The sequence below is a fragment of the Chenopodium quinoa genome, unplaced genomic scaffold (assembly GCF_001683475.1).
Source record: "Chenopodium quinoa cultivar QQ74 unplaced genomic scaffold, ASM168347v1, whole genome shotgun sequence".
Taxonomy (NCBI): Eukaryota; Viridiplantae; Streptophyta; class Magnoliopsida; order Caryophyllales; family Amaranthaceae; genus Chenopodium; species Chenopodium quinoa.
This window is the reverse complement of record NW_018745024.1, coordinates 2,230,774-2,256,935: the sequence shown is the minus strand read 5'-3', so window position 1 is coordinate 2,256,935 and position 26,162 is coordinate 2,230,774. Positions and strand designations below refer to the sequence as shown.

General features: G+C 35.8%; 1 protein-coding gene across 2 annotated transcripts; it reads left to right on the top strand.

The window, feature by feature from the left end:
- Nucleotides 1-17,683: 17,683 nt before the first annotated feature.
- Nucleotides 17,684-26,087, top strand: LOC110708283 (probable magnesium transporter NIPA6). 2 transcript variants are annotated; one of them, XM_021886373.1, is made up of 9 exons: nt 17,684-18,322; nt 18,437-18,493; nt 19,104-19,194; nt 19,295-19,455; nt 19,536-19,663; nt 19,766-19,903; nt 21,037-21,129; nt 21,538-21,588; nt 25,489-26,087. In XM_021886373.1, the coding sequence occupies exons 1-9, from the start codon at nt 18,202-18,204 to the stop codon at nt 25,699-25,701; spliced, it is 1,053 nt and encodes a 350-aa protein (XP_021742065.1). In that variant the 5' UTR covers nt 17,684-18,201; the 3' UTR covers nt 25,702-26,087. The 2 variants fall into 2 exon arrangements, with proteins under 2 accessions (XP_021742065.1, XP_021742066.1); XM_021886374.1 differs by having other exon boundaries at nt 17,688-18,322; nt 21,471-21,588.
- Nucleotides 26,088-26,162: the final 75 nt, after the last annotated feature.

Genomic DNA, 26,162 nt, shown 5'->3' with positions numbered 1-26,162 from the left:
TGACGGCCCAAAAGAAACTCAGTGACTACTCGCAGCCGAAGCTCACAGATTTCCCGCACCTTACTCCCACTCCGGCTCTAGATGGAGTTCAATTTGAGATCAAGCCCCAATTTATCAATATGATAGAGAGGAAGCAATTCAGTGGAGCTAAGGGTGAAGATCCTAATCTTCACATCGCAGATTTCTGCCAGTATTGTAACACCATTAGACAAGCCGGGGTCACGCAGGACCAAATCAGGGAGATTCTTTTTCCTTTTTCACTATGTGGCAAAGCTAAATTATGGTTTAATGGTTTGAATAGAACTGCACTTGGTATTACTGACTGGGAAACTCTTGCTTTGAATTTCTATAATAAATATTATCCTGCAGAGAGAACAGCGGTACTAAGGAGTGCTATTCAGAACTTCGCTCAAGAGACCGATGAAACGCTATATGAGGCTTGGGAGAGGTTCAAGGATCTAAAGAGAGAATGCCCCCACCACAATCTAGCATAATGGCAATTGATCCAAGCTTTCTACAATGGACTTGGAAATTCTTCTAGATCAGTTCTAGATTCTGCAGCCAGTGGGAGATTCATAAATTTAAATGTAGACGATGCAGGACAGGTTATCGAAGACATGGCAATACACAATTCACAATACGGAAATCCGAGAGGGTTTGCAAATAAAGGAAAACATAATGTCAATTCCGTATCCTTTTTGCAAGCTCAATTAACGTCTATTTGTCAAAAATTAGATAATATTACTACTACTCCTAACTCTGTAGCTAATGTTTCTGCTGTTTCTAACAATGAAGCTTTTGGTGAAAATTGTGGAATTGTAGGGCATTGGGAGCAAGATTTTAGGAGTTCCATGGAACAAGTTAATGCCTTTCAAACCTATAGGCAGAATAATCCATATTCCAACTCCTATAATCCTGGTTACCAGAACCATCCATATCTTTCGTATCGGAGTACCAATGTACAAAACCCTCCACCTCCACAACAACCACAACAACAACCCCCACCACAGCAAAAATATTACCATCCAAATTCTAACCAGAAAATCCAAGCATCACCCTCATCATCTTCTGACCCTGCCATGACAGAAATTAGAGCAATGCTTACTAATATGCAAAAGCATATGGAGAGTAGGGATGCGCAAATTGATTCTATTTTAGCCCACAATAAAATCATGGATAATCAAATTGCACAACTTTCATCTACCCTACAATCCCGTCAGCAGGGAGCTCTACCATCACAACCTATCCATCCTACAAATCATGCCAATGAAATCACTCTAAGGAGTGGTTCACATTATGATGGACCTCCTATGCCGAAAGAAGATGGACCAGTTCCTGATCTAGATTCCTCTATACCAAACGCTAATCCTGCTAACCCTGCAGGGATACAAACAGATACTAACCCTTCTAATGTTTCTGTGCAGGGTAAATCTCATGATAAGGGAGGAGATGTGCAGAGCCCGATTATCAAAATACCGTTCCCTAATAGACAATTGAAGAGTAAGTTTGATAAACAATTTGGTAAGTTCTTAGAGGTTGTGAAAAACCTGCAGGTAACAGTTCCTTTCACTGATTTAATCACTCAGGTTCTTGCATATGCTAAATTTATGAAAGACATTCTGACTAGGAAAAGGGCCTTTAATGAAGTAGAAAATGTAGCTTTCACATAGGAGTGTAGAGCCTTATTGCAAAATAAATCCCCTCCTAAATTAAAGGATCCCGGTGGTTTTTCTATCCCTTGTCATATAGGGAATGTTTTTATTGATAAAGCTTTTTGTGATTTGGGTGCTAGTGTCAGTGTTATGCCATCGTCTGTCTGTGCTAAACTTAATATGGGAGAATTAAAAGTTACTAATATAACTTTGCAAATGGCAGATCGTTCTGTAAAATACCCCCTAGGTATTTTAGAGGATGTCCCTGTCAGAGTTGGTAAATTTTTTATTCCTGTTGATTTCGTTGTTTTAGACATGGCAGAGGATACACAAATACCCATTATATTAGGTAGGCCTTTTCTCCATACTGAAGGAGCCATTATTGATGTGAAAAATGGTAAACTAACCCTTTTTGTTAGTGATGATAATGTTACTTTTAATCTAGGGAAAGTTTTTAAAGGGTCTATGGTAGAGGAAAATTGTTGTTATATTGATATAATTGATATAATGGACGATATTTGTGATGATAGCTTGCCACAGGTTCTTGCAAGGGATCCCCTGGAGGAAATTCTTTGTGGGAATTTATCTACAGACAATGCAAGCGTTTGGGGTAATGAGGTACAGGATATTGAAAGAGCTCTTTCTTTAAAAGAGTTAGACCCCAAGGAAACAATGAAGGTAGTACATTTAGTTCAGGAATCGAAACCTGCAGAGGTTAAGAAACCTGAACTAAAACCTCTCCCTTCTCAATTGAAATATATTTTTCTGGATGAACAGGAACTATACCCCGTGATCATCAGTACTGCACTTAATAAACTACAAACTTCCCAACTTCTAGGGGTTCTTCAAACTCATAAGAAAGTATTGGGTACAGTATTGATGATCTCAAGGGTATTAGCCCTGACTTTTGTATGCACATGATACATCTAGAGGATAACTATAAGCCCTGCATTCAACCCCAAAGAAGATTGAATCCTAACATGCAGGAAGTAGTCAAGAAGGAGGTTATGAAATTACTTGATGCAGGTATTATCCTATTTCTGACTCCAAGTGGGTAAGTCCTGTGCAGGTAGTGCCAAAAAAAGGTGGGATGACTGTGATCACTAATTAAAAAAATGAATTAATTCCCACTAGAACTGTAACAGGGTGGCGTATGTGTATTAATTATCGTAGACTGAATATTGCCACTAAAAAGGACCACTTCCCCCTCCCCTTTATAGATCAAATGCTTGAGAGGTTAGCTAACCATAAGTTCTTTTGCTATTTGGATGGGTATTCGGGATTTTTCCAAATTCCGATTCACCCTGAAGATCAGGAAAAGACAACCTTTACATGCCCTTATGGCACTTTTGCATATCGTAGAATGCCCTTCGGTTTATGTAATGCTCCTGCTACCTTCCAACGTTGTATGATGAGCATCTTTTCTGATTTCATAAAGTCTATTATGGAAGTCTTTATGGATGATTTTAGCGTGTATGGGTCTTCATTTGATTCATGTCTAATTAATCTCGCTAAAATTTTAAAACGATGTAGAGAATGCAACTTAGTTCTAAACTGGGAGAAGTGTCACTTTATGGTGACAGAGGGAGTAGTTCTAGGTCACATTGTATTTGATAAGGGCATACAAGTAGACAAAGCTAAGATTTCAGTGATTGAGCAATTATCTCCCCCAGTTAATGTTAAGTTAGTTAGAAGTGTCTTGGGTCATGCGGGGTTTTATCGTCGTTTTATCAAAGATTTTTCTAAAATTGCTAAACCACTAACTCAGCTTTTGCTCAAGGATGCTCCTTTTATTTTTACTTAAGAGTGTCTTGAGGCTTTTAACAGGATTAAGCAGGCTTTGATATCGGCACCCATCATATGTGCTCCCGATTGGAATCTTCCTTTCGAGATCATGTGTGATGCAAGTGACTTTGCACTAGGATCCGTGCTCGGACAAAGAAAGGACAAGGTTTTGCATGCTATTTATTATGCAAGAAAAACTTTAGATGAAGCCCAAGTTAACTATGCCACTACGGAGAAGGAGTTCCTTGTTGTTATATATGCTTTAAAAAATTTAGATCATATCTTGTTGGTTCTAAAGTCATTGTTTTTACTGATCATGCAGCGTTGAAGTACTTGATAGCTAAGGAGGAATCAATTCCAAGGCTACTCCGATGGGTTCTTTTGCCCCAAGATTTTAACATCGAAATAAAAGATAAAAAGGGAGTAGAGAACGTAGTGGCAGACCACTTGTCACGTATCAGGTATGATGAGGGTAAGGATTCTCTTCCTATAGATGATTCTTTCCCTGATGACAATCTATACGCAGTTTTAGAGCAACACCCATGGTATGCCGACTTTGCTAATTATTTAGTGGGTGGTACTCTACCTCCTGACTTGTCCTACCAACAAAAAAAGAAATTCAATTCCTTTCTGATGTTAAACATTATTTTTGGGATGATCCTTTTTTGTTTCGTGAGTGTGCAGATGGATTATTTCGCAGGTGTGTTCCCGAATGGGAAGTCCACGGTGTGCTTACTAGTTTCCACACCTCACCATATGGAGGACATCATGGCCCCACTAAAACGGTGGCCAAGATTAATGAGTCGGGTTTTTATTAGCCTACAATGTTTAAGGATGCTAACACTTTTGTGCAGGCTTGTGACTCTTGCCAGAGGACTGGTAATATCTCGCGGCGGCATGAGATGCCTCAAACTGGAATTTTAGAAGTTGAAATTTTTTATGTTTGGGGTGTTGATTACATGGGACCGTTCCCTTCTTCAAAAGTGAACCGCTATATACTTGTCGCCGTCAACTATGTATCCAAGTGGGTTGAGGCCATCGCTACTCCTACTAATGATGGCATGATGCCAAGGTGGTTCATAGACTTTTCAAGAAGACCATATTTCCAAGATTTGGCGTTCCTAGAGCGATAATCAGTGACGGAGGATCTCACTTTCATGAGCGGAAGTTAGATACCCTCCTCAAAAAGTATGGTGTCTACCATAGGACAGGTTTAGCCTACCACCCCCAAACTAGTGGCCAAGTTGAAGTTTCTAATCGCGAGATCAAGGCCATTCTAGAGAAGGTGGTAGCAAAGTTAAGGAAAGATTGGAGTGATAAGTTGGATGACACCCTTTGGGTGTACAGAACTGCATTCAAGACCCCTATAGGTACTACTCCATATAGACTCGTGTACGGTAAAGCATGTCATCTCCCGGTCGAATTAGAATACAAGGCATATTAGGCTATTAAGGAGCTTAATTTGGATGCCAAATTAGCGGGAGAAAAGAGTAACTTAACCAACTCGATGAGTTTAGGTTGACGGCCTATGATAGTGCTTGTGTCTACAAGGAGAAGACAAAGAGATGGCACGACAAGATGATCCTTCCGAGAGAATTCAAAGAGGGTGATAAAGTGTTGTTGTTCAACTCTCGACTTAAAATATTCCCAGGAAAGTTGAGGTCAAGGTGGTCGGTCTTTTTATTGTAAAAAGGGCCAATAAATTCGGTTCTGTGGAAGTTTTCGATGAACATGGTAACGAGTTCAAGGTTAATGGCCAAAGACTCGAGCTATATCATGAGGGGGCTACGATTGGTGCAGTTGAATTACTTCACCTAAGCGGTTCCGATTCACTTTGAGCTTCAATGTGGTAAGAGGGTCGTGCGGGACCTAGATAAACCAGCGCTTTGCGGGAGGCAACCCGTACTTCTTGCTTTCTAGACTAGTTTTTAGTTATTTTTATTTTTATTTTGTATGTTTTTGTTAGAGAGGTGAGGAGAGTGAAATTTTACCTTTTATGAGTGTTTTGTACAGGTTTTAGAACATCAAGTACGGAGTTTTCAAGAGAAAAAAAGCGAAGAAAATAGAAGCTCTAGATTGGATACGGGCCCGATCGGGCGCGCAAGTAAGGGTCAGAATCGAGCATAATTTCGCCCGATCGGGCGGGAAATATGGATTTTATCGGAGCTTATAATCGCCCGATCAGGCGAAGCACGCCCGATCGGGCGCGCAAGTAAGGAAGAAAAACAAGGGTAAGGGCGGGAAATATGGATTTTATCGGAGCTTATAATCGCCCGATCAGGCGAAGCACGCCCGATCGGGCGCGCAAGTAAGGAAGAAAAACAAGGGTAATTTCGCCCGATCGGGCGGAATTTTGGAGAAATCGAGTGCCGCAAAAGAAATATCGGGCAAAGCTCGCCCGATCGGGAGAGTATTTTTGGCGATTTCGAGCTTCGAGTTCGCGCCCGATCGGGAGGAGGTCGCCCGATCGAGTGTGCACTTAACATTTCACAGGAAACTAATTTCGCCCGATTGGGCGAGGCTTGCCCGATCGGGCGCGCCTATATTCCGGAGGATTAATTCCTCCTTCTCCCCCTTTCTTTTCTTTTTCTTTCTTACTTTTTCTTCTTTATTCACCCTCTCTCTCTCTCTCTAAAACCTCCATTTTCAAACCTTCAACCTCACTTTCTTTCCAAGATCTTCTGAAATTCATCCATCAAAACCTTAAAATTTTTACATATTCTTAATCCTCACACCTTCCTCTACATTTTCCACCCACTTTCTCCCACTTTCTCTCATAATTTCTTAAAACCCTTATAGAGAGAAAGCTTCAATACCCAAATTTCTCACTAGAAATGGCTTCCAAACGATCTAGACAACAAAGGGGCGAAAGTTCGAGGCAACAACAACCAATGGTTGACCCGGAGCTTCAAATACCGGGATGGGAGGAGGTTGTTATCACCTCAACGGAACAACGGGCAAGGATGCTCAACCTCATCGAGAGGCAGGTAATCTCCACTCGTTTTGTTCATCATCTTACATTATCTAGATTAGGTCTTGATAAACATGTAGAGAAATTATTTAAGGGTATAGGCATGAGTGGTTTCTTCCAAATGCATCATAATACTTATGATTACTTGACATTAGAATTTATTTCTAGTTTTAATGTTATTAAAATGAATGCTTTGATCACTCATGTACAATTCCGATTGCTAAACAATGATGTGCGATTAACTCTAAAAGAATTTGGTAAAGTGTTTGAGTTAAAATCGGACAAACCTATCGAACCCTCCCAAGACCACATTTTCATGGTCTACAAGAGACTCACCAGGGAGGGTTTGATTAACCTCCAACACGCCAAAGGGACGTGGATTCAACATCCCGTCCCAAAGTTTTGCCAGCCTCACAATTTTGGGAGGCATGAACCGGCAAACGTGAGGAGGGATGAACTTGAATTGTTGGCATCCTATATGATCCCTAATGCTGAGAAATTAAACATACCACATAGGATTGTCCAACACTTTCAAAGGGCGGCCAATGCGGCCGAAACGGGTAGGTCTAGGGCGCTTATCTATTTTGGGGGGTTGGTGACCCAAGTTGCTATTAAACACCTAGGATGGAACTCAACGGGCATAGGAAAGTAGTGGGTTCAACCCTCATGGACCTAGCCTACTTAGGAAGCCTAAACTGGGTGCAACCCATGGGCAGTGAGACTTGGTGGATAGTCCACCGGGAATCGGGTAGGAGAGACCAAGATTTTACCCTACCCAATCCCGCCTTCACCAAATTTGAGAAGGGGAAGCCTTCTTATACTTTCGAGATAAACGGTCAAGGCGAGGTTCAAGAACCTCACCTTTCACCACAGCCCCACCAATCACCCCAACACCATTCCCCCAACACCATTCACCACACTACCAACAACCACCCCAACCCTTTACCTATGACATGCCCACCTCCTCCGTCGATTATAACATCAACCCCAATGCCCCTTATGACTTTTCGGCTTTTCGGAGCCAACTTGACTGTATAGTGATGGGGCAAGGGAGAGTAGAGGGCATGGTGCAAAACCTAGATTCTAGGTTAGGCACTTTGGGTAGGCGGGTCGGTCATATAGAGAGGAACCTCGGGAGGGGTTTATACCCGATGTACGATGACTATGAACGCCGAGGGGATATTCCCCCCGAGGCATTAGTTCCCGATTGGTTCCAATACCCCCAAGGAGGGTATTCCACCCCGGAGCTTTTGGTACTTATGTGGACTACTCTTCAATCCATGGATATGGGGGTGATGCTCCTTTTGGGGGTATGGGGGGAAATGTGAACCCTAACTACTTTGCAGGTGGTTCGGGCTATGGTGGTGCTGAAACGAGCCAGGGTGGTGCCGGCTCGAGCTATGGAGGAGGCTACGAGAGGATGGATGATGATGAGGAGTAGTTTCTCTTAGCTACCTTCCCAAGTCAATGAGGGCATTTCTTGATTTGGCTTGGGGGGAGATTTCTTGTATATATGGTAACTCTCTCTCTTTTCTCTATTTATTGCTTTTCTAGTATAGTTTTTATTGCTTTTCTTTATGAAAAAAATACAAAAAAAAATTGAAAAAAAAAAAAATTCAAAAATACGTTCCAATGAATTGTAAATCATGCTTCCCTGTGTCTCATACTTAGAAAATATTGTATTGATTCTTGGTATATGATAATGAGCTATGTGAATTTGTTAATCATGATTTGAAGCTTAATTGTTTGGATTCCTAAACATGCATCAATTTTGCCAACTATTTGTGAATATAGTGCTTGACTAGTTGACTTGGCTAGGAATGTGTGATAGTTCCTGGTATGTCAATGAATTTGAGTATTGGTTTGCAACTATTAGTAATGTTTATATGGCTCAATATTATGCACATTGAGGAGAACGAAGGCATTTTTTCTCTTAGGTAACTTTCAGACGATAGTAGATACATTTGTTCCCTTCTTGTTACCCATGTTGTTGCTTGTGCCCTTTTTATTGTTTATTTAGCCACATTACAAGCCTATATGAGCCCCATTGGTTACTAGTCCCAAGCTTGGCTTGGGGGAGCTATTAGTTGGTGAGGTGAGGGAGTTGTGGTGTGCATATCATTTGCACAAGTTGGGAATAAAAGAAGAGTGATTGTTCTTTGATATTATGATTGGAAAATATTGATGTTTTGTGTTTCAAGGTTGAAAATTTCCATTATGAGGTAAAAAAGAAAAAAAAAAAGAAGAGCAAAGAAAAAAAGTTGTTTCATATGTTCAAATGTTCTATTTGAAGGTTGCTCAAGAAGAAAAAGAAAAGAAAAAATTCAAGAGAAAAAAAAAGTCCTAGTTTGAAAAAAAAAGAAAGAAAAAGAATAAGTAGTTTAAAGTTTGTTTTAATTCACTCTATTTCATATTATCATATTTTGCGAGTGAATATGTTAGTGTTGAGATTGTGTTGTGTATAGGATTGTTTGGTGAACTTTTGTGGAGTTGAGTTGTGATTGGAGATGTTTTGGTCATCACTTGTTGTGACCTTGGGTTTTATTAGGATATGGCTCCCTTAAGCATGGCTTTACTCTCACATTTTCCTAAATTTATCCTACCCTTCACTCTAGCCTTACATTACAAGCTTTAAAGACCTTCCGACCTTTGTGCATAAGAGTTGTATGAATGTGAAAGTGTTGTTTATCAATGCAAGTTATGATTTGACATATTTCGAGTCGACTAGTAGGTTGAGAGTTCGTTGTCTTAAACACACGAGAGTGTGAGTTGGGAGGGCATTGTTCACAAATAAAGGGGTTGGTTGGAGAGCGATCGAGTACATATTTTACTCGCCACATAAATGAGAGTTGAGTGTGTGAGCACTAGTCTTGAATTCTATATGCTCATGTGGTTTGCTCTACTTGGCAATTGCTGGGGATGAAGGATGATTAGATGAATGAGATTGATTGACATTGAAGCATGCTCATTAGATTTATCTTGAATCGTTTGTGTTTGATTTCGTTTATTGGGATGAGGCATGTTTTATATGTTCATTGATGAGCTCTTTGCTTAGGGACAAGCAAAGGTTTGGCTTGGGGGAGTTTGATATGTCCAATTTATATAGTGTTTTACCCCGTCCCATGGTCATAATTAGTGGTGTTTTTGGCTCTTTAGGGCCACTTTTATTACTAATTTGTGTTTTCTAGTGTTTTTGTAGTTTTGCTTGAGTTTTGTAGGAAATTGTACACTTGGAGCATTTTCCGGGTTTTTCACGAAGCAACTATGAGCATTAAGAGGACACGACCATCCTTGAAGCCCAGGACCGGTGAGAGCCTGTGATTAAGGGCTTGGTATGTGATACCGAGGCAATTGGATCAAGTAATCAAGACCCGAAGAGGAAATCCGGATTGGGCCGAGGAATCGAGCCCAATCGAAATCCAAGCCTCGAAGAAGAAGCCAGGCCCGATCGGGCAAGTATACGCCCGATCGGGCGGGCGCGCACAAAGCAACATGAAGATGAAAGGCGCGCCCGATCGGGTGAGCGTAGGCTCGATCGGGCGCAGCACACCAGCAAGGGCGTAGAAAAAAGGCGGGCCCGATCGGGCGCGTGTTTTTTTAGGGACCTGATTAGTTTTCGTTTAAGGATTTGTTTTAGGGATGTTTAAGTACGATCTTTGTACGTAATTTTTGATGACCTTCTCTTTTAGATTTTATCTCTCTACTTAGGATATTTTCTCTCTCTTAAACTCTCTCAACATTGTTCTTAATTATTCATTAATCCAGATTTCTTTTAGTAACAATTTCTTCTCTTTTAATTTCAGTTATTTTTTTAATTCATTCATTATGTCTTGCTTTATTGATTTGGTTAGTTTAGATTTAATTATGCTTGAGTAGTTTTATTTCTAGGGTTTATGGGGATCTAATAAATAATATGAAGGGGTAAATTTGTGATTGTTGATTATCAATACTTGGTTAATTTCCTATTGATTGATTTAATGCTATGCAATTAGGTTTGGCCAAATTTAATTGTATGAGTTTAGCAATATTAATTCGAGATTCGACATATGAGAATTGATGTTTAGGCTTAGTTTCAATAGGCGGACTAATTTCTAAATGGTTAAGTCGAAATTCGACAGATGAGATTTAATACCGGTAAATTAACTCTGTGATTATAATACGTAGCGAAAGCCCTTTATAATATGATTAATCGATGCTTGATGATTGCTTATTATGATTTTCCCTGGAATATTGTTTATTAGTGAACCTATGCCCTAGGCCTTTTAATATTTAATTTCTCTCTACTTTATTTTCCCTGATCATATTCTTTGTAGTATAGTCTTTAATTACATTAACATTGGTTACCTTGATAATTTAGGTTATAATAATTAATTAGGAGTAGAAAGACTTGTTTCCCTGTGGATTCGACCCTACTTCCCTATCTGCATTAGTTAGAGGACTTAGGTAATATTTTTGGTTAGGGGATACGACTTTACCCTGTCAATAAGGCTTACAAAATCTCAATAATTACAACCCAATAAATCTAAGTGAGCTATTTATACAACTTTACAAACTCGATATAAAAAGCACTAATCGATCACTAGAGGTCCTTTAGCTACGATCACTTGATCAACCTGCTTAAACAATCTTGACTACTCACCATTAAGGACAAATTCCTAAATAGATCTTCACAGGGTCACCATAAGAAAAAGACATGGCCGCAAACACAAGTAGCACAACAAAATAACACACACGTCAGCAAAAGCTGAGTAATCACCACATATCAGAATATAGAGTATAATTGAATAATTGACAATACTAGCTCAATTAAACAATGTAGTTCGAAACTACATTACACATTGTACTCTGAAAAATAACCTTTATCAACTCAACCTCGAATAATATAATACGAACCTTTACTCAATCAACTCGTACAACCCATAAGTGTGTCATGCTCGTTGTTCCATACCTAGCCTTGGACATGGGTAATTCGAATAAAACCAACAAGTTAAGAACTTGAATACTCTATTCCATTTGTCATGTATATTCTCCTCATTGCGCCACATCACCCATGCAACTACTCATAACGCCACGTGGCTCTTCATTCAATTTGTTTTGATTACATATTTACATGTCATGCACTTATAATAATAATAATAATAATAAAAAAAAAAAAAAAAGCTCACCAGGATTTGAACTCACAACCTCTAACTCTTGAACTAAATGTCTTACCACAAAGCTATGTGATTTTTTGAATTCAAAATATTAATAAGTAACAAATGACAATGTGAACAACAAATTTAATTACAGGAAAATTGAATCATAAATTACAACATATATTACTGATCAATTTTATGTAACAATTCGAGGCATCGCCCAGACCCAAAAACTATTATTGTATTATTTATTTATGGAAAATTTGTTATCATTAATCCCAACTTTGAGCCATTTACTCTCATTAATCCCAACTATCAATTATTCCTGAATAATCCCAACTTTAGGGGTTTTTTCTTTTATCAGGTCCAAATGACCGGTGACCTGAAGAAAAGGAAACTTTTTTTTTTATATGGACACATGTCAACTTTTAAATGGTTAAAAACACATAAATCTTTAAAAAAAATTAAAAAATATGAAAACTCCTCCCTCCCCTAAACTTCCTAGCTACCAGATCCCATCCCTCCCAGCTTGCAGCCACCACCACCCCTAGACAGTGACCACCACCGAACCCAAACCCCTGCCAAAGAACCCGAAACCCCTTCCAACCCACAACCACCAAGTAAACCCCTCCTAACTGGCATTCCCCTACCCAATTTCTCTCCACCTTTGAACTCAACAACACTACTTCCGATCAGCCACTACTGAAACCACCCCAAATCCTCCTCGTCCACTACTTGTCCTCCCGTTGATAGCACCCGTGTTCATTTACCTAACCCTGAAGACGTCATTAAAGTCTTTGTTGATGGTTACGCCATCAAAATCCCTATGGGATTTATTACTCTTCAGGATTGTGAGGTTGTCGGTGTTGATATTCCTAGATTATCGATGATGGTGAAGGGAGTGGATTGAGATGGTTTTAGCGAGTGGAGTAAGATAGTTTTTAGGGAGTTTTGATTGTGGGGGAGAGCTGGAAAACGAGCAGAGGGCGCTGGGGAGGTGGTTTGCGGTACCGGCGCTGGGGGAGGGGGGAAATCGGAATACGGGGGAAAGAGGGAAGTCATCTAATGTCAAAGCTTGGGTGTCAGACGTGGAAAATCGGTGGTTGGGGGTGTTTAGCTAGATTTGTTTTTTTTTTTTCAAAAAAATATTTTTATTTATTCATATTTAAATTTTATAATTTAATTTTTTTAACCTATAGAATGTTGACACGTGGCCAATGACTTGCTATTACAGGTTTGGTAACCTGTAAGGCCTGATAAAAGACAATACCCTCTAAAGTTAATATACCATAACATCTTCCACATCACCACTTAATATTTAATTTCATGGTAATGTTAATTAAAAACGCATATAAAGATTGAGGTTTGAACTCCTAACCTCACAGAATCACACCACATGTCTTACTATCTTAACTACTAATAATTTATGCTCTATTCTTCCACATAAATGAATTTAAATGTAGAATTCAAAATTACATCCAAATTCAAAAACAAAGAGACACATATTAATATCAACATATCAATATCAATAATATTATTAAAACTCATGGCAAGACATGCTATTTTTCCATGTGTCGTCAGTTTTGCCATTTGGCGTATGATGTGACGCCGTATCATAATATTCCATCAAAATTTAAAAAACTCCATGCATTAATCTCCATGTATAATGTGTAGTTTCATTGGAATGAAAATTGTTCATATGTGTAACACCCTATTTAAATTTTCCTTGGAATGTAACTCCTTAATAATTACACAATAATAAAATTTGTAAGAAATTAATGTTACTCCATTTTTTGTATGTGCATTAATTCATAAAATTGTAATTCTAGAGTAAAAGATTTGATTTATATATTACAACTAGTTAGTGACCCGGGCGATGCCCCGGATTATATTTTTAGATGATTGTGGATATAGAGTGATTGAAACTTATAGCTTTTAATATTATTACTACATATTACACAAATTAAAAGAATCAATAAATTGAATTGACCACAAATATCAATTCCACAATGTTTTTCTCTAGATTATTTGATAGTTTAAAAAGTCATATATTTTGTAAATCGTAGATTACCATTATAGTCCTAAAAAATTATACCGTTTGTACTCTTATCCTACTATACCATCGTTTTTTTCACTCTCTATAAAGATTCCAATGTACATAGTATATATTTTTTTTTCTTATCATATCTCTTCGTAAAGTGTCAACCAAAATCAGCCAGTTGAACAATACTGCAAATAACACACACAAAAAAATATAAAAAAATCATATAAATAATTGAAAACTAAAAGGAATGACATCTAATCACAAAATGTAAGCTATATTTCAACAAATGATCAACTTGTGTAAGAAGACATTTTAACACTACACACCGTTGATTGATATGATAGTAAATTAAACGGTAACAAACCTTATTAGTAGTATATAAAAACTATTGGGGAAGGTAGATTACAATTTTTATAGTATAACCTATACAATAGTTATAAATCTACAGATAAGCATGTTATTATTTTTTTTTTTTTGAAAGGAGATAAGTATAGCATATAGATTTAAACAAATACTATACAAACTAATGATATATAAAAACTAATATTCTTCCAAAAAAGATGCTAAGAAAGTCATGCCACTTCAGAATTACCCTTCTTTACTCGAACAATACTATAGAGAATTATGCACTACTATTTTACTAAGAGCAGATGAGCGATTATTGTAACAAATTTTTGGTATTCCTGACCACACAACCACAATAGCAAAGTGTTTTATTTTATAATGATAGGATAAGTGTCAAAGTACTAATATTAAAGTTTTAATTTGATTATAACATCAAAAAAGGTGTAATTCAGCCATTAATTTCATAATTAAGTCATTAAATATTTAACAGTTATAATATGAGGCAATTTAGCAGTTTTTTGTAATTACTATTTTAATGATTCCAATACTTCAATTGAGTCCAAATAATTAGAATAGTAATTTAAAAAAAACACTTTGAATTGCTTTATTTTATAACTGCTAAGTAAATGTTTTAATTTTTTTTTTGAACAGTAATGTTTTAATGTTGAATACATAAATCACTATAATTGACAATTATGGTAGCATTAATAATGCCGTTTACAAACTTTATGGGAGGTTTTTTTTTTGTTTTTTTTTGTTATTGGGTTCGAATGACATGAATATGACATGGCGAAATGTAACAAAAAAAATGACACATGGCGGAGTGACACTCATTACCTTTGAGTTTTAATAATAATATTGATTGGTTTTTTTTTTTTATGTAAATATATATTACAATTGTAATTATAGAGTAATAATTTTTTTTTGTGCATTATGGAATAATACTTATTGACATCAAATTTATACAGATTTGATTTATCAATTTTTTTCAAACCCAACAAATCTATTTATCATTTACAATATATTTATTAATGCAAAAAAAATATTCTTATAGTCAAACCAGCTCATACAAACAACAAATAAACTTCTTAAGTTATCATCTTTAATAAAAAAAAAACATTTAAGCTCTTAGTGACAAACAAGCCAAAATATATATATAGTGCGGTTAAAAGTAATAAATTTATAATGACCCGGGCATCGCCTGGGTCAATAACTAGTTATTCTTTATATTCTCTTCAATATTCAACATTATATTCCAAATTATTAAAACTTCAAACACTTTATTAAAAAAAAAAAGATTACTCAAAGTAACATCCCAGGGCAATGCCCGGGTGACACGCTAGTTATATACTAAAAGACACACCAGTAATGACACATGTCATCTCCTGGTGCACTTAGGGCCTGTTCACATTTACTTAATTTCAGTTCAGTTCAGTTCAGTTTAGTTTAGTTCAGCTCCGCTCCAATTAGTTCAGTTCAGTTCAGCTCCTAATTTTACTCTCTTATAAAATATTCAGTTCAGTTCAGTTCAGCTCCAATCAGTCCATTTCAGTTCGGTTTAGTTCAGCTCCAATCAGTTAAGTTCAGTTCAGTTCAACTCAGTTCAGTAAATGTGAATAGGCCCTTAGTTATTTTTATTATTTAATAAAAAAATTATTAATCAATGAAACAAATCATTCACAAAACATAATACTCCATATTATTTTTAAACATATTCCATATTAATGTAGTAATTATTATATCCAAAATAAAAAAAAAAATTCACAAATCATTCTTAAAAAAGTATAGGCAACTATAAACAAAAATTATATTTTTACAATAATTTGTGACTTGTTTTACAATAAGAAATAAGAATGCTCAGATTTTTTGCCTAATTTTGTTTCAGTGGTATATAACTTTCCCCGTTTTTGATTACTTGCTCCATTTCTCAATGCGCGAAATTTTAGAAAAAATTGGAGAAAGTAACAAAATATGTAGGTAGTGGGGTAAGAGGAAGAATAAAAAATTGTGCTCCGTAAAAAACAAAAGTAGTTGAAAGAATTGGAGGAGAGAGAATATGAAATTAATAAAATACTTCCTCCGTTTTTTTAGTTGACATCGTTTGACTTATACATGACTACACTTTGACTCGCTTTTGTGATTTATAGATATGATAAAATATAGTCACGTGGGATCTTATTTGGATCGTCTATATGTATATTTTATTAAAATCCACTTTTTATAATTTTATAATGTTGATAATTGAAGTTATTAAACATTGAAAACATGCGTTGACAAGCGTGATAATTGAAAGGTGTCAACTAAAAAAAAACTGAGAAAGTATAATTTATGTTGGGTCTACTAGGTAAGAAAAATAAATTAAATATTATAAAAGATTTCTAAATAAGGAATGAAATGGAGCATGTATTTAAAAATGGTCGAAAAAGAAAAGTGAAACAAGTTATTTAAAAACAGAAGGAATAAATGCTACAATAAAAAAATGTAAATACTAAATCAACCTATCACATAGTTATTATTTTCAACAAATTTATACTCTGTAATACTTTTCAATCAAAAATATACAATTATATATTACTCCTTCCGTTTTTAAATACTTGCTCCATTTCTCCATGCGCGGAGTTTTAGGAGAAATTAGAGAAAGTAATAAAATATGAAGATAATGGAGTTGGTGGAAGAATAAAAAATTATACAAAGCAAAAGTAATGGAGAGAATTAGGGCCTATTCTCATTGACTGAACTCAGCTGAACTGAACTGAATTGAGCTGAACTGAACTGAACCGAACTGAGCTGAACTGAACTGAACTGAATTTCAATGTAAGAGAACAAGCCCTTAGAGGAGAGAAAATATATGTTGGGACTACTAGGTGAGAAAAATTGATTAAATATTGTAAAAGCTTTCCAAATAAGGAAATGGAGCAAGTATTTAAAAATGGCCGCAGATGGAAAGTGGAGCAAGTATTTAAAAACGGAGGGAGTACGTATATACTCCCTTCGTCCCATAATATAGTTTCCGTTTTCCTATTTTGGAGATCTAAAATATTGTTTCTGTTTTCATTTTTGGATAGTATGTAAAGTGTATTATACCCTCATTTTTTTTAACTTTATTCATCATGTTTCCTAATTTATCCTTAAATTTTACACATACTTTCTACTCCGTACTTTTTTCTACTTTTTCTCTCTCACTTTATTCTATGGTTGTACTTTTCACTTTTATTAATGTAATTCATCCAATTTCTCCTCTTATTTCTTAAATACCGTGAAAAAAATACAAACAAAAACTATTTTATACTCACTCCTTCCCCTTTTGATAGTCTCTTATGGACATTTTTCACGGAAATTAATAAACACAAATAAGAATAGTCAAAGTACATTGAAAAAGTAAATTGACATTGTGTTTGTAAAAAAGTAGAGAGGGAAAGTAATAAAATTACATAAGAAAATAAAATTTACATAGGAAAGTTAAATTTGCACAAATATTATTGCAAATTGGAGGGAATTTTGGTAAAAATTTAATATTAATTGTTGTTAAAAAAAGCAAATCGGGTGAGCATTTTGAGATTAAAATTTGTGCATAAGGGCCTATCAAAAAGGTATGAAGAGAGGAGGACGAAAGGATTATACGTGCATAGCACGGGATCTTACATAGTATTTCACTTAATTTCTCCGCATAAAAAATTGACACTTTTCTTAGTTTAACAAGTACTTGCAAATTGCAATACTAGCATTCTCCAAATGATGGGCCCCGTGTCAGAATTTGAACGTATTGATGCCTTGATGGCTCAAATGGCAAATAGACGGGCAGGTGGGATTAGAATTTTTATTTATTTATTTTTTTTACAAAAATACGTCGTTTTTATTTGATTTAATTTAATTTCTTTTTCTGCCTCTCATTTAAGAAAAGTAAAAGGAGATCGCAAACTTTGCAGAAATAAAATAAGAGGAAGAACAACCCAATTACAAAAATTCAAAGAAAAATTAGCTTCTGTAACTTCTGGTCAACTATTTTCCATTTTTTTTTCTTGTAAAGAAGTTCATTATTTTGATTTTCTCAAAAATTTTGAGCTGGGTTTGTAAGATTTCGATCATAATCCCAACAAATTGATTTGGTTTTTATGGAAATTTGGGTTGCTTAGGGTGTGGGATTGAATTATTAGAGAAGAAGCTGAAATTTAATCTGGGGTTTGTGTATTTTAGAGGATCATGATACATGGTCAATCAAAATCGTTGTTGTTTTGATTATTATTGTGGTTGTTGTTGTTTTGGGAAGCAATGTATAGCAGTAATTTGAAGGGGGTGATATTGACATGTGTGTCAAGTGCCTTCATTGGGTCTAGTTTCATCATCAAGAAGAAGGGTCTTAAGCGGGCCGGTGTCGCGGGCCCTCGGGCTGGTGATTTTCTCTACTATGTGATTATATTGGTCAATTTGATAAATACCCTTTTCAGCATTTTACCTAATTATGCCTAAAATGTGTGTTAATTGTGTTTTGTTTGATTAATTTTAGGAAATGGTGGGTATGGCTACTTGATGGAGCCCCTTTGGTGGGTGGGAATGGGCACTAGTAAGCCACTCTTCCTTTATATTATTATTGTTCAATGTTGTTAATTTGTGGAATTTCGTTTTGTGCTGTTGAATTTGTGAAAAAGGACATTCTAAAGGTGGTATGATGATGGCATTGTTGAACACAAGCTACCAATTTTGTGTTCTTTATTGTATGGAACTAAGGATTGGATTGTTTCGAGTGCGTTTTCATTTGTAGGCATAGATAGTACAATGTTATCATGCGATTCATGTCACATTGATTATGGAATGGAATTGATTGTTATGTTGTTCGATTATGTGCATTTAATAATTTTGTTGGCGTTAAGTTTAAGTTCCTAGAGTTTTTTGCAACTTCGAATTGCAAGTAATCACTTATAGTTCCTATATTATAAACTTAAAAAAAAACCATTTGGTTATGCTGTTCAATTTGTTGTAATTTAATTATAATGCTGTAGTTATTGTTGTGTCTGTTTCCACAAACCAAATTAAATTAATTTTGTGTTTAGAAGTGTTCTTTGGGGAAAATTGGTGATTGTTGGAGAAATAACCAATCTGCAGATGGCTTTTTGTTTTGTTTCCCAAGTTTCAATGTACTCATTTCTGCATTTTGGGGTTTTATATTTGGGCAGTGATTGTTGGAGAAATTGCTAATTTTGTTGCTTACATTTATGCACCCGCTGTGCTGGTGACACCACTTGGTGCATTGAGTATAATTGTTAGGTAAGTTTAAGCTGAATGTGCTGGTAATTCATCTGTTTTTCTATCCATTGCAATACAATTGTGTTTGAACTATTGCAACTGATTTTGGGAATTGGTTCAGTGCGGTGTTGGCCCATTGTATATTAGACGAAAAACTGCAGAAGATGGGGATGCTTGGGTGTCTTCTCTGCATAGTAGGCTCTGTTGTCATTGTGCTTCATGCACCAGGGGAACGTTCAATGGATTCTGTTGATGAGATATGGGCATTAGCTATTCAGCCAGGTCTGTTCATATATTCAAACATCCATAATTATGATCTTTAGAGCGTCATGATTAATTTTTGCTTATGATTGTCCACACAGCATTTTTGTTATATACGGCATCAATTGTAGCCGTGGCATTGGTACTGATCATGTATTGTGCTCCTCGATATGGTCAAACCAATATATTGATTTATATAGGCATATGTTCGATTATTGGATCTCTGACAGTAAGTATATTGCTTTGTAGTGTGTAACTTTGGTGTTTGTATGCTACATCTATTTTACTATATCTAAGCTCTTCAGTTCATATTATGTCGTGTACTTTGCAGGTAATGAGTGTGAAGGCCATTGGTATTGCAATCAAACTTACTTTGGATGGAGCTAATCAATTCAAATACTTACATGCATGGATTTTTGCGATGGTTTCAGTTACATGTATCATTATACAGTTAAATTATCTCAACATGGTAGGCATTCCTTCAAAATCAGTTGAAATTTTATGAAGCATCTTCCTATTTAGTTATTTAGTTTCTGTGAGCACCTGGCCTCCTCAAGGAGAGCCATTGTTTGCATTTATGTGATATTAGACACAATTTGAATGTTACTAAAATCCCCTTACATTGTTACAAAAAAGCTCTATCCCTCACCCTGAACTTGATACATCGTTTAAAGGAAAAATGGGGATGGGGGAGTGCCTAACACTGCAGCCGTATGCCTTCTGGCAAAGGAATCTGAATATCTTCCCTTCTTTTCATACCTTCTTTCTTTGAAATTGGCATTTTAGTCATCCCTTAAGTTAACCCAAGTTGATTGCATCTTATTGGATTCTCTGTATCCTCCCTTCCCCTCGACCTTTGGGTGAAATCGAAAGATAACTGATACTTTGTGGCTTTGTGCTAGAAACCCCTTTCCCAAAATGATTATTCAGAAAGTGAAGATGTACGTCTTGCTTAGAAATGTAGAATGCTATGTGGACCCAAGGACTCCCCTATAGGAAATCTATGTGTTCAAGCAAAAATTTACCCACCACCGAGTTTTTTCAAGCAAAAATAGGCATGAGAGAGATATGTGGTCATGGATAAATCTATGTGTTCAAGCAAAAATTTGCCCACCACCAAGTTTTTCCATGCAAAAATTTTCCTGGCCACATCTCTCTCATGCTGTATTTATCCATGACCATGTACTTAAAAAATCCATCTATCCCATATTTACATGGAGTCGCAGTGTTGAACCTGTTGATATTGATGCTGAGTTGTGAGTAGCTGCAAAAGGATGCTTTTTTATTTTGTTTAAATAATGGGGAAATGAAAGTACTAGCTTGATTTTGTAAAGATTTTTTGATGAGTTCAGTTGTATTTTTCCGTACTGAAATCCTGCTAGTGTAGATTTCTAAAAACATCAAAGTATCAAACATTTTTGTGCTCTGCAGATCCACTACTATCTTGAAATTCCATGATTACTACAGTAACAGATGTAGAACAGTCGTATACTATGATTGTTATTTCATTCAAATGTCACTAATTCATTTTAGAACCTGGCTCACTTCAGACAGCCAATACCCATTCATTGTTAATCTGATTTCCACTGGAAATGATTACAGGCACTTGATACATTCAATACGGCATTGGTCTCTCCTATTTATTATGCACTGTTCACATCATTTACGATTCTTGCTAGTGCAATTATGTTCCAGGTATGTCCTTTGTACTTTCATTAGCCTATATTTAATACTTCCTCCGTTTTTATTTAGTTGCAACACACCCCTTTGACACGCATGTTAAGGAAGATATTAGACTAGGTAAACGGATAAATTAATTTACAAAATTTTAACACCTATAAGAAGAAAGGGATAAGTTACTACGGTTTAAATTTCATAGTTTAATTCATTTGTTTACCTAGTTTAATCACCTCATTGATAAGCGTGATAAAAGGTGTGTTGCAAGTATAAAAAAACAGAGGAAGTACATGCAGACTTGCTTGTTCAAAGATGCATCGATTATATCATGTCATTCTTAATTTGGCTTCGATCTATAGGATTATTATGGTCAAAGTATAAGCAGCATTGCATCTGAGCTTTGTGGATTTATCACTGTGCTATCAGGAACTGCAATCTTACATAGTACAAGAGAGCCTGATCAGCCGTTCATTACAGGTATGGTTTTTCTGTTTTATTTGATGTTGGTGTTTAATTCTGTTGTATGAGTGCTGAAAACTTGTATGATAACCAATTGAAGTGTAAGAAACAAAATGTTTATAATTTATTTCATTGCTACTTATCAATATAGGAGGAATCACGGTATTTCAGCTGTAGTCTGTAGAGTACATGAAAGTTCATAATAAGGCATTTTGTCTTGGAACTTGATCCTTATAATATTGTTTGAGAAAGTATGTAACTATAAAACCATTGACAGCCGATATTTATAAACTTGGAAGACTTCTGTGCACCTGAGTCCTGAGGACAGTGTCATATGAAAAGTGGTACAGAAACAGTAGTGCTAACAGTACATATTTCAAAAGTGTATCAAATCTACTGAAAGTGTTATTAAAAACTACTTTATAGCTATTTCCTGTGCAGGTAGATCATTATTATTCATGAGAGAAACTTTGTAATTTTCTCCATATTGGTGGTGGCTTAGTTATGAACTTAATGTCTATGTGCTCTCAGTTTCGGGTGCCCACTTTACTTTAAGTGTAAAGGGTAATTTGTTTCGAGATAATGGGCAAGTTATTCAATAACATTAATTAATTATTGGTTAAGTTTATAGTTCTGCCAAACATCGTTTGTTGGTTACACCAGAATATTCAATTGCTGACCTGTTCTTGGTTAAATTGTGAAGTTAAGGGTTCCTTGTTAATGAAACATAAGTTATTTATTCCAGAATTTTCGTTTGATTCTTCAGTGTATCTTTGCCTTGGAACAGAACATTTAGTAAGTTTTCAAGTGTTCTTCCACGGCCATTGAATGAGTCACTTATCCTTCATCTCTAATTCTCTATCATTAAACTTATATGAAAGTAAAATGAGTTTTACAATGGACCAGGGCTAGTTGACACTAATGTAACATTTGCATTGTCCCTAAAAGCAATGTGTCAAACAATTAGTACCATATAATACATGAGCATAGTGTCGAGGTTTTATGACAGTATATATGCAATTTCATCTAAGCTGTAGCGCTGTACTATTGTCTCAGGCCTCAGGGTATCTCGGTTCATAGAAGAGTGAGCAATGCAAACCTCATAGGGACCTATTAGGCTGCATATGATAGCTGCCCCTACTTGTTCAATTATAAAAATTTGAAAGGATTAGCTGGAGTTAGATCAGAAAAAATGTTTTAAAGTTGAAATCAGTTTTATCAAGAAATAAGATATAAATAAAAAAGGTTAAAAAAAAAACCCTTAATTTACAATTCAAACTAATTATTTGGGGTGAACTAATTATTGATGGGCCTATAGAAGCCTTATCCTACTTGTTGAATGTTGGAGGATTGTGGTGTCCTATAGAACTGGTGCAATCAAATGATTGATAGAGGAAGAAAGGGTTGCAAAATGAGCATAGGAAGGGGATTAATTAAGTAAGGGGAGGGAATCAGGGAAAAGGAGGGAAAAAAGTGCGGTCTCAGTAGAGGCTCCTCTGGCAGCAAGGTGGTTTTGTTGCTGAAATTCAATTTGCAATAGTGAACCACCTGCCCATCTTTTTTTGACCCTTTTTTATTTTTTATTTTTTTATTTTTTTTAATATATAGTAGTTTTTATACCTGAAAAGAAGTTGCATAAGATCCTAAGCGGACATTGTGTGTGGAATACTCACTTCATCCCACATTAGTTTTGGCACGTATCAATGCACATAGTTTAGGTGATAATTTTTGGAGAAGTTGATGTGAAAGGAGACAATGGAGCATTATTTTATCAAAAAAATAGATTTGATAAAGGATAAGTGGGTTGTTCTTATAGTGAATATAAGAAAGTGTGAAACCCTAGCTGTTTAGTAGTGGAAAGAGAGACATGTCACTCCATTAAAAAAAAAAGAAAAAGAGTTATTTCCTAAACTAGAAGAAAGAACTCTAGTTTGGGACAAATGAAGAAGGAAAGTGTACTAATCTGTAGGGGTGTCCATTATTCGGACTCCAGTCCGAAATCCAATCCAATCCAGTCCAAATAAGCTATTTGGATTGGACTTTTTAAATTTGGATTGGATTTGGACTCAAAAATTTTGAAATTCGGATTGGATTTGGACTCAAATTTTTTAAGTCCAATCCAGTCCAAATAGTCTGAATATATATATATATATATTAATATATAAAAAAATAATTAAAAAAAATAATAATAATAAACTTCAACCCATTTAACATTAGTAAGCCCAAACCCAATAGCCCAAATCTGCCAAATCCCCTCATTAATTCGGATTGGATCGGACTGGATTCGGACTATGAAATTTTAATTTGGATTGGATCGGATTGGATTTTGAAAACTTTGGATTTGGATTTGGACTATAAAATGAGAGTCCAAATATATTTCGGATTTGATTGGACTAGGCTTCAGTCCAATCCAAAGTCCGAATGGACACCCCTACTGATCTGGAATGGGTGAGTAGCGGCTTGTAAGCTGTAGCCAGTAGTGATGGCATGGTATTGGTTGAGTGTAGCCTGAATGATAAAGGTACACTAAGTGAGTGAAAGAAAAAAAAGTTAAATTAAATAATTCTTCTGGACATTGATCCTGGTATCTCAAGGTGGTTTGATTTTAACTATAGTTTGATTTAAGTTATTACTTCATTTTAGTGTACGTAAGGGAGTGTTTGGTTTGATGTAAAATGTTATCATGAAAAATGATTTTCTCATTTGCGCTCATTTTCCTTTGTTTGATTTGGGAAGGGGTGGAAAAAAAATTTCCAAATGGTGGAAAACATTTTCCTTTACAAGAGAAGGGAAGCCACCTTTCTTCCCTCCTCCTCGCCTTGTTTTTTTTTTCCTTTCCTCTCATCCACCCTCACCTTTCCACTCCCATTTATATTCGTGTATAACTTTTCTTGTAAGGAAATAAACTAAAGGAAAACTAATTTGCTAATGTTCCTTGAAAAAATGTATTCCATGAAGTCATTTTTCATTCAAAATGTTTTTCGTCAAACCAAACAGAGCCTTAGTGAGTCGTGTGATCCATATATGTTCAATAGTGTTGGGAATGGGTGTATTTTTTCTTGGAATAATATGCTCAAAATCTGGCTACTACACTCTAGCCAGTTGCTTTAGTTGAGTGATATCAAATTTTGTGAACATGTATACTTTCAAAGTCCAGTTTTGACTATTACAGTATGAGCTGAATAGTTAATTGTAATTTTTCTTCCCTTCTTTAATGTTTGAGGCTCTGTAATACCGTGTTAAAGTGATACATGGGGTATCCATGAATGAAAGAGAGGGGCTACACTCAAATTATGAATACAGTTATATATGGGTATCCATCTTTCGTAAGATAAAAACAGGGGAGTCTATTTGAGTTTGACTTGGGTAGTCTATTTTCTTATCTGCCTTTTGTCTAACTTGTTAGTTTCTCTCTTTTCCTTTTGATGCTCAATCTGCCCATGGCCTCGGCTTATAACTGAGATGATGTAGTCACGTTATTTTCCTCTTACCCAAAACTGAATAGAAAACTGAAAACTCAAATGCATATGTTGATGTAATTAGTTGTTAGTTTCCTGCTCTAAAGAATTAATTATAATTGCATATACCTTTTGGATTTGTTTTTCCCTACCCCTGTGATTTCTCTTGTGCATCAAGATAGCTCTTTTATGAAAACAATAAGGCTTTTGTTATCCCAAGAATCGATGAACTTGAAGAATATATTCTTTCTGTACAACAGTAATGTTAAACACAATATAGGCCTTTTACAAAACTGGATCTAGTGACTGATGAAATTCATTGACACAATTTGACTCGGTAGATTTGGTCCCTTTATCAGTTATTTGTTTAATGTTTCTTGATATTCTAGTTATGGTTGGAATAATCTTCCCTTCACTTCCTTATTGTCATTACTTAACACCTTGTTTTTTACTGTCTCAGATTTATATACGCCACTCTCTCCAAAAGTATCATGGCATCTGCAAAGTAATGGAGAGCTCTGGAAGCAAAGGGATGAAGATGATCCACCTTCTAACCGTATCTCAATCATCCGGCAAGATTACTTCAATTAGGTTGAATGTTGCTGAAAAACGTTTTGCATTTACGGGTTGTCCCACCCCTCAGAGATGCAGCTTCTTTTTACAGGAAGCCTAACGCGTGATTTTGGAGAACCTCCGACGAGGCATGTAATGCAGTTTGATCATATACATGCTTGTGCCAGTTGTATAAGATGCAGAGCTATGCATATTGGTTTGAGCTCAAATTTTTTCACGTTCTCGGCGGGGCAATGTATTCTCTCTTGTGCAAATAGCTCACTAACTAATTATTTATACTGTTTAATTATGGCTTGTCCACCAATTTAGCGTTTCATGGTGGTATGTCCTTGTAAAATTTTACTATGCTATATGTTGGGGTAGAAGCAAAAGTTTACCCCTTTATTCTTTCTACAAACCGTTTTTGGTGCATATTGTACTTTAACACAACCAAATTTATTGGCATAGTAAATAATTAATTTGATGTGAGGAACTTCAATTGATGAATTTTGGACAACTTTCTATGGTATCCTTACTTTCAACTTATAATTATTTATTTGAAAGTGAGGGATAACTCAAATG

Excerpts from the sequence above, each read along its gene's own strand:
- LOC110708283 (XM_021886373.1), top strand. The coding sequence starts at position 18,202 with ATGTATAGCAGTAATTTGAAGGGGGTGATATTGACATGTGTGTCAAGT. Across the intron at positions 18,494-19,103 it reads GTGGGTGGGAATGGGCACTA|TGATTGTTGGAGAAATTGCT; the intron begins GTAAGCCACTCT and ends ATATTTGGGCAG. Across the intron at positions 19,904-21,036 it reads AGTTAAATTATCTCAACATG|GCACTTGATACATTCAATAC; the intron begins GTAGGCATTCCT and ends AAATGATTACAG.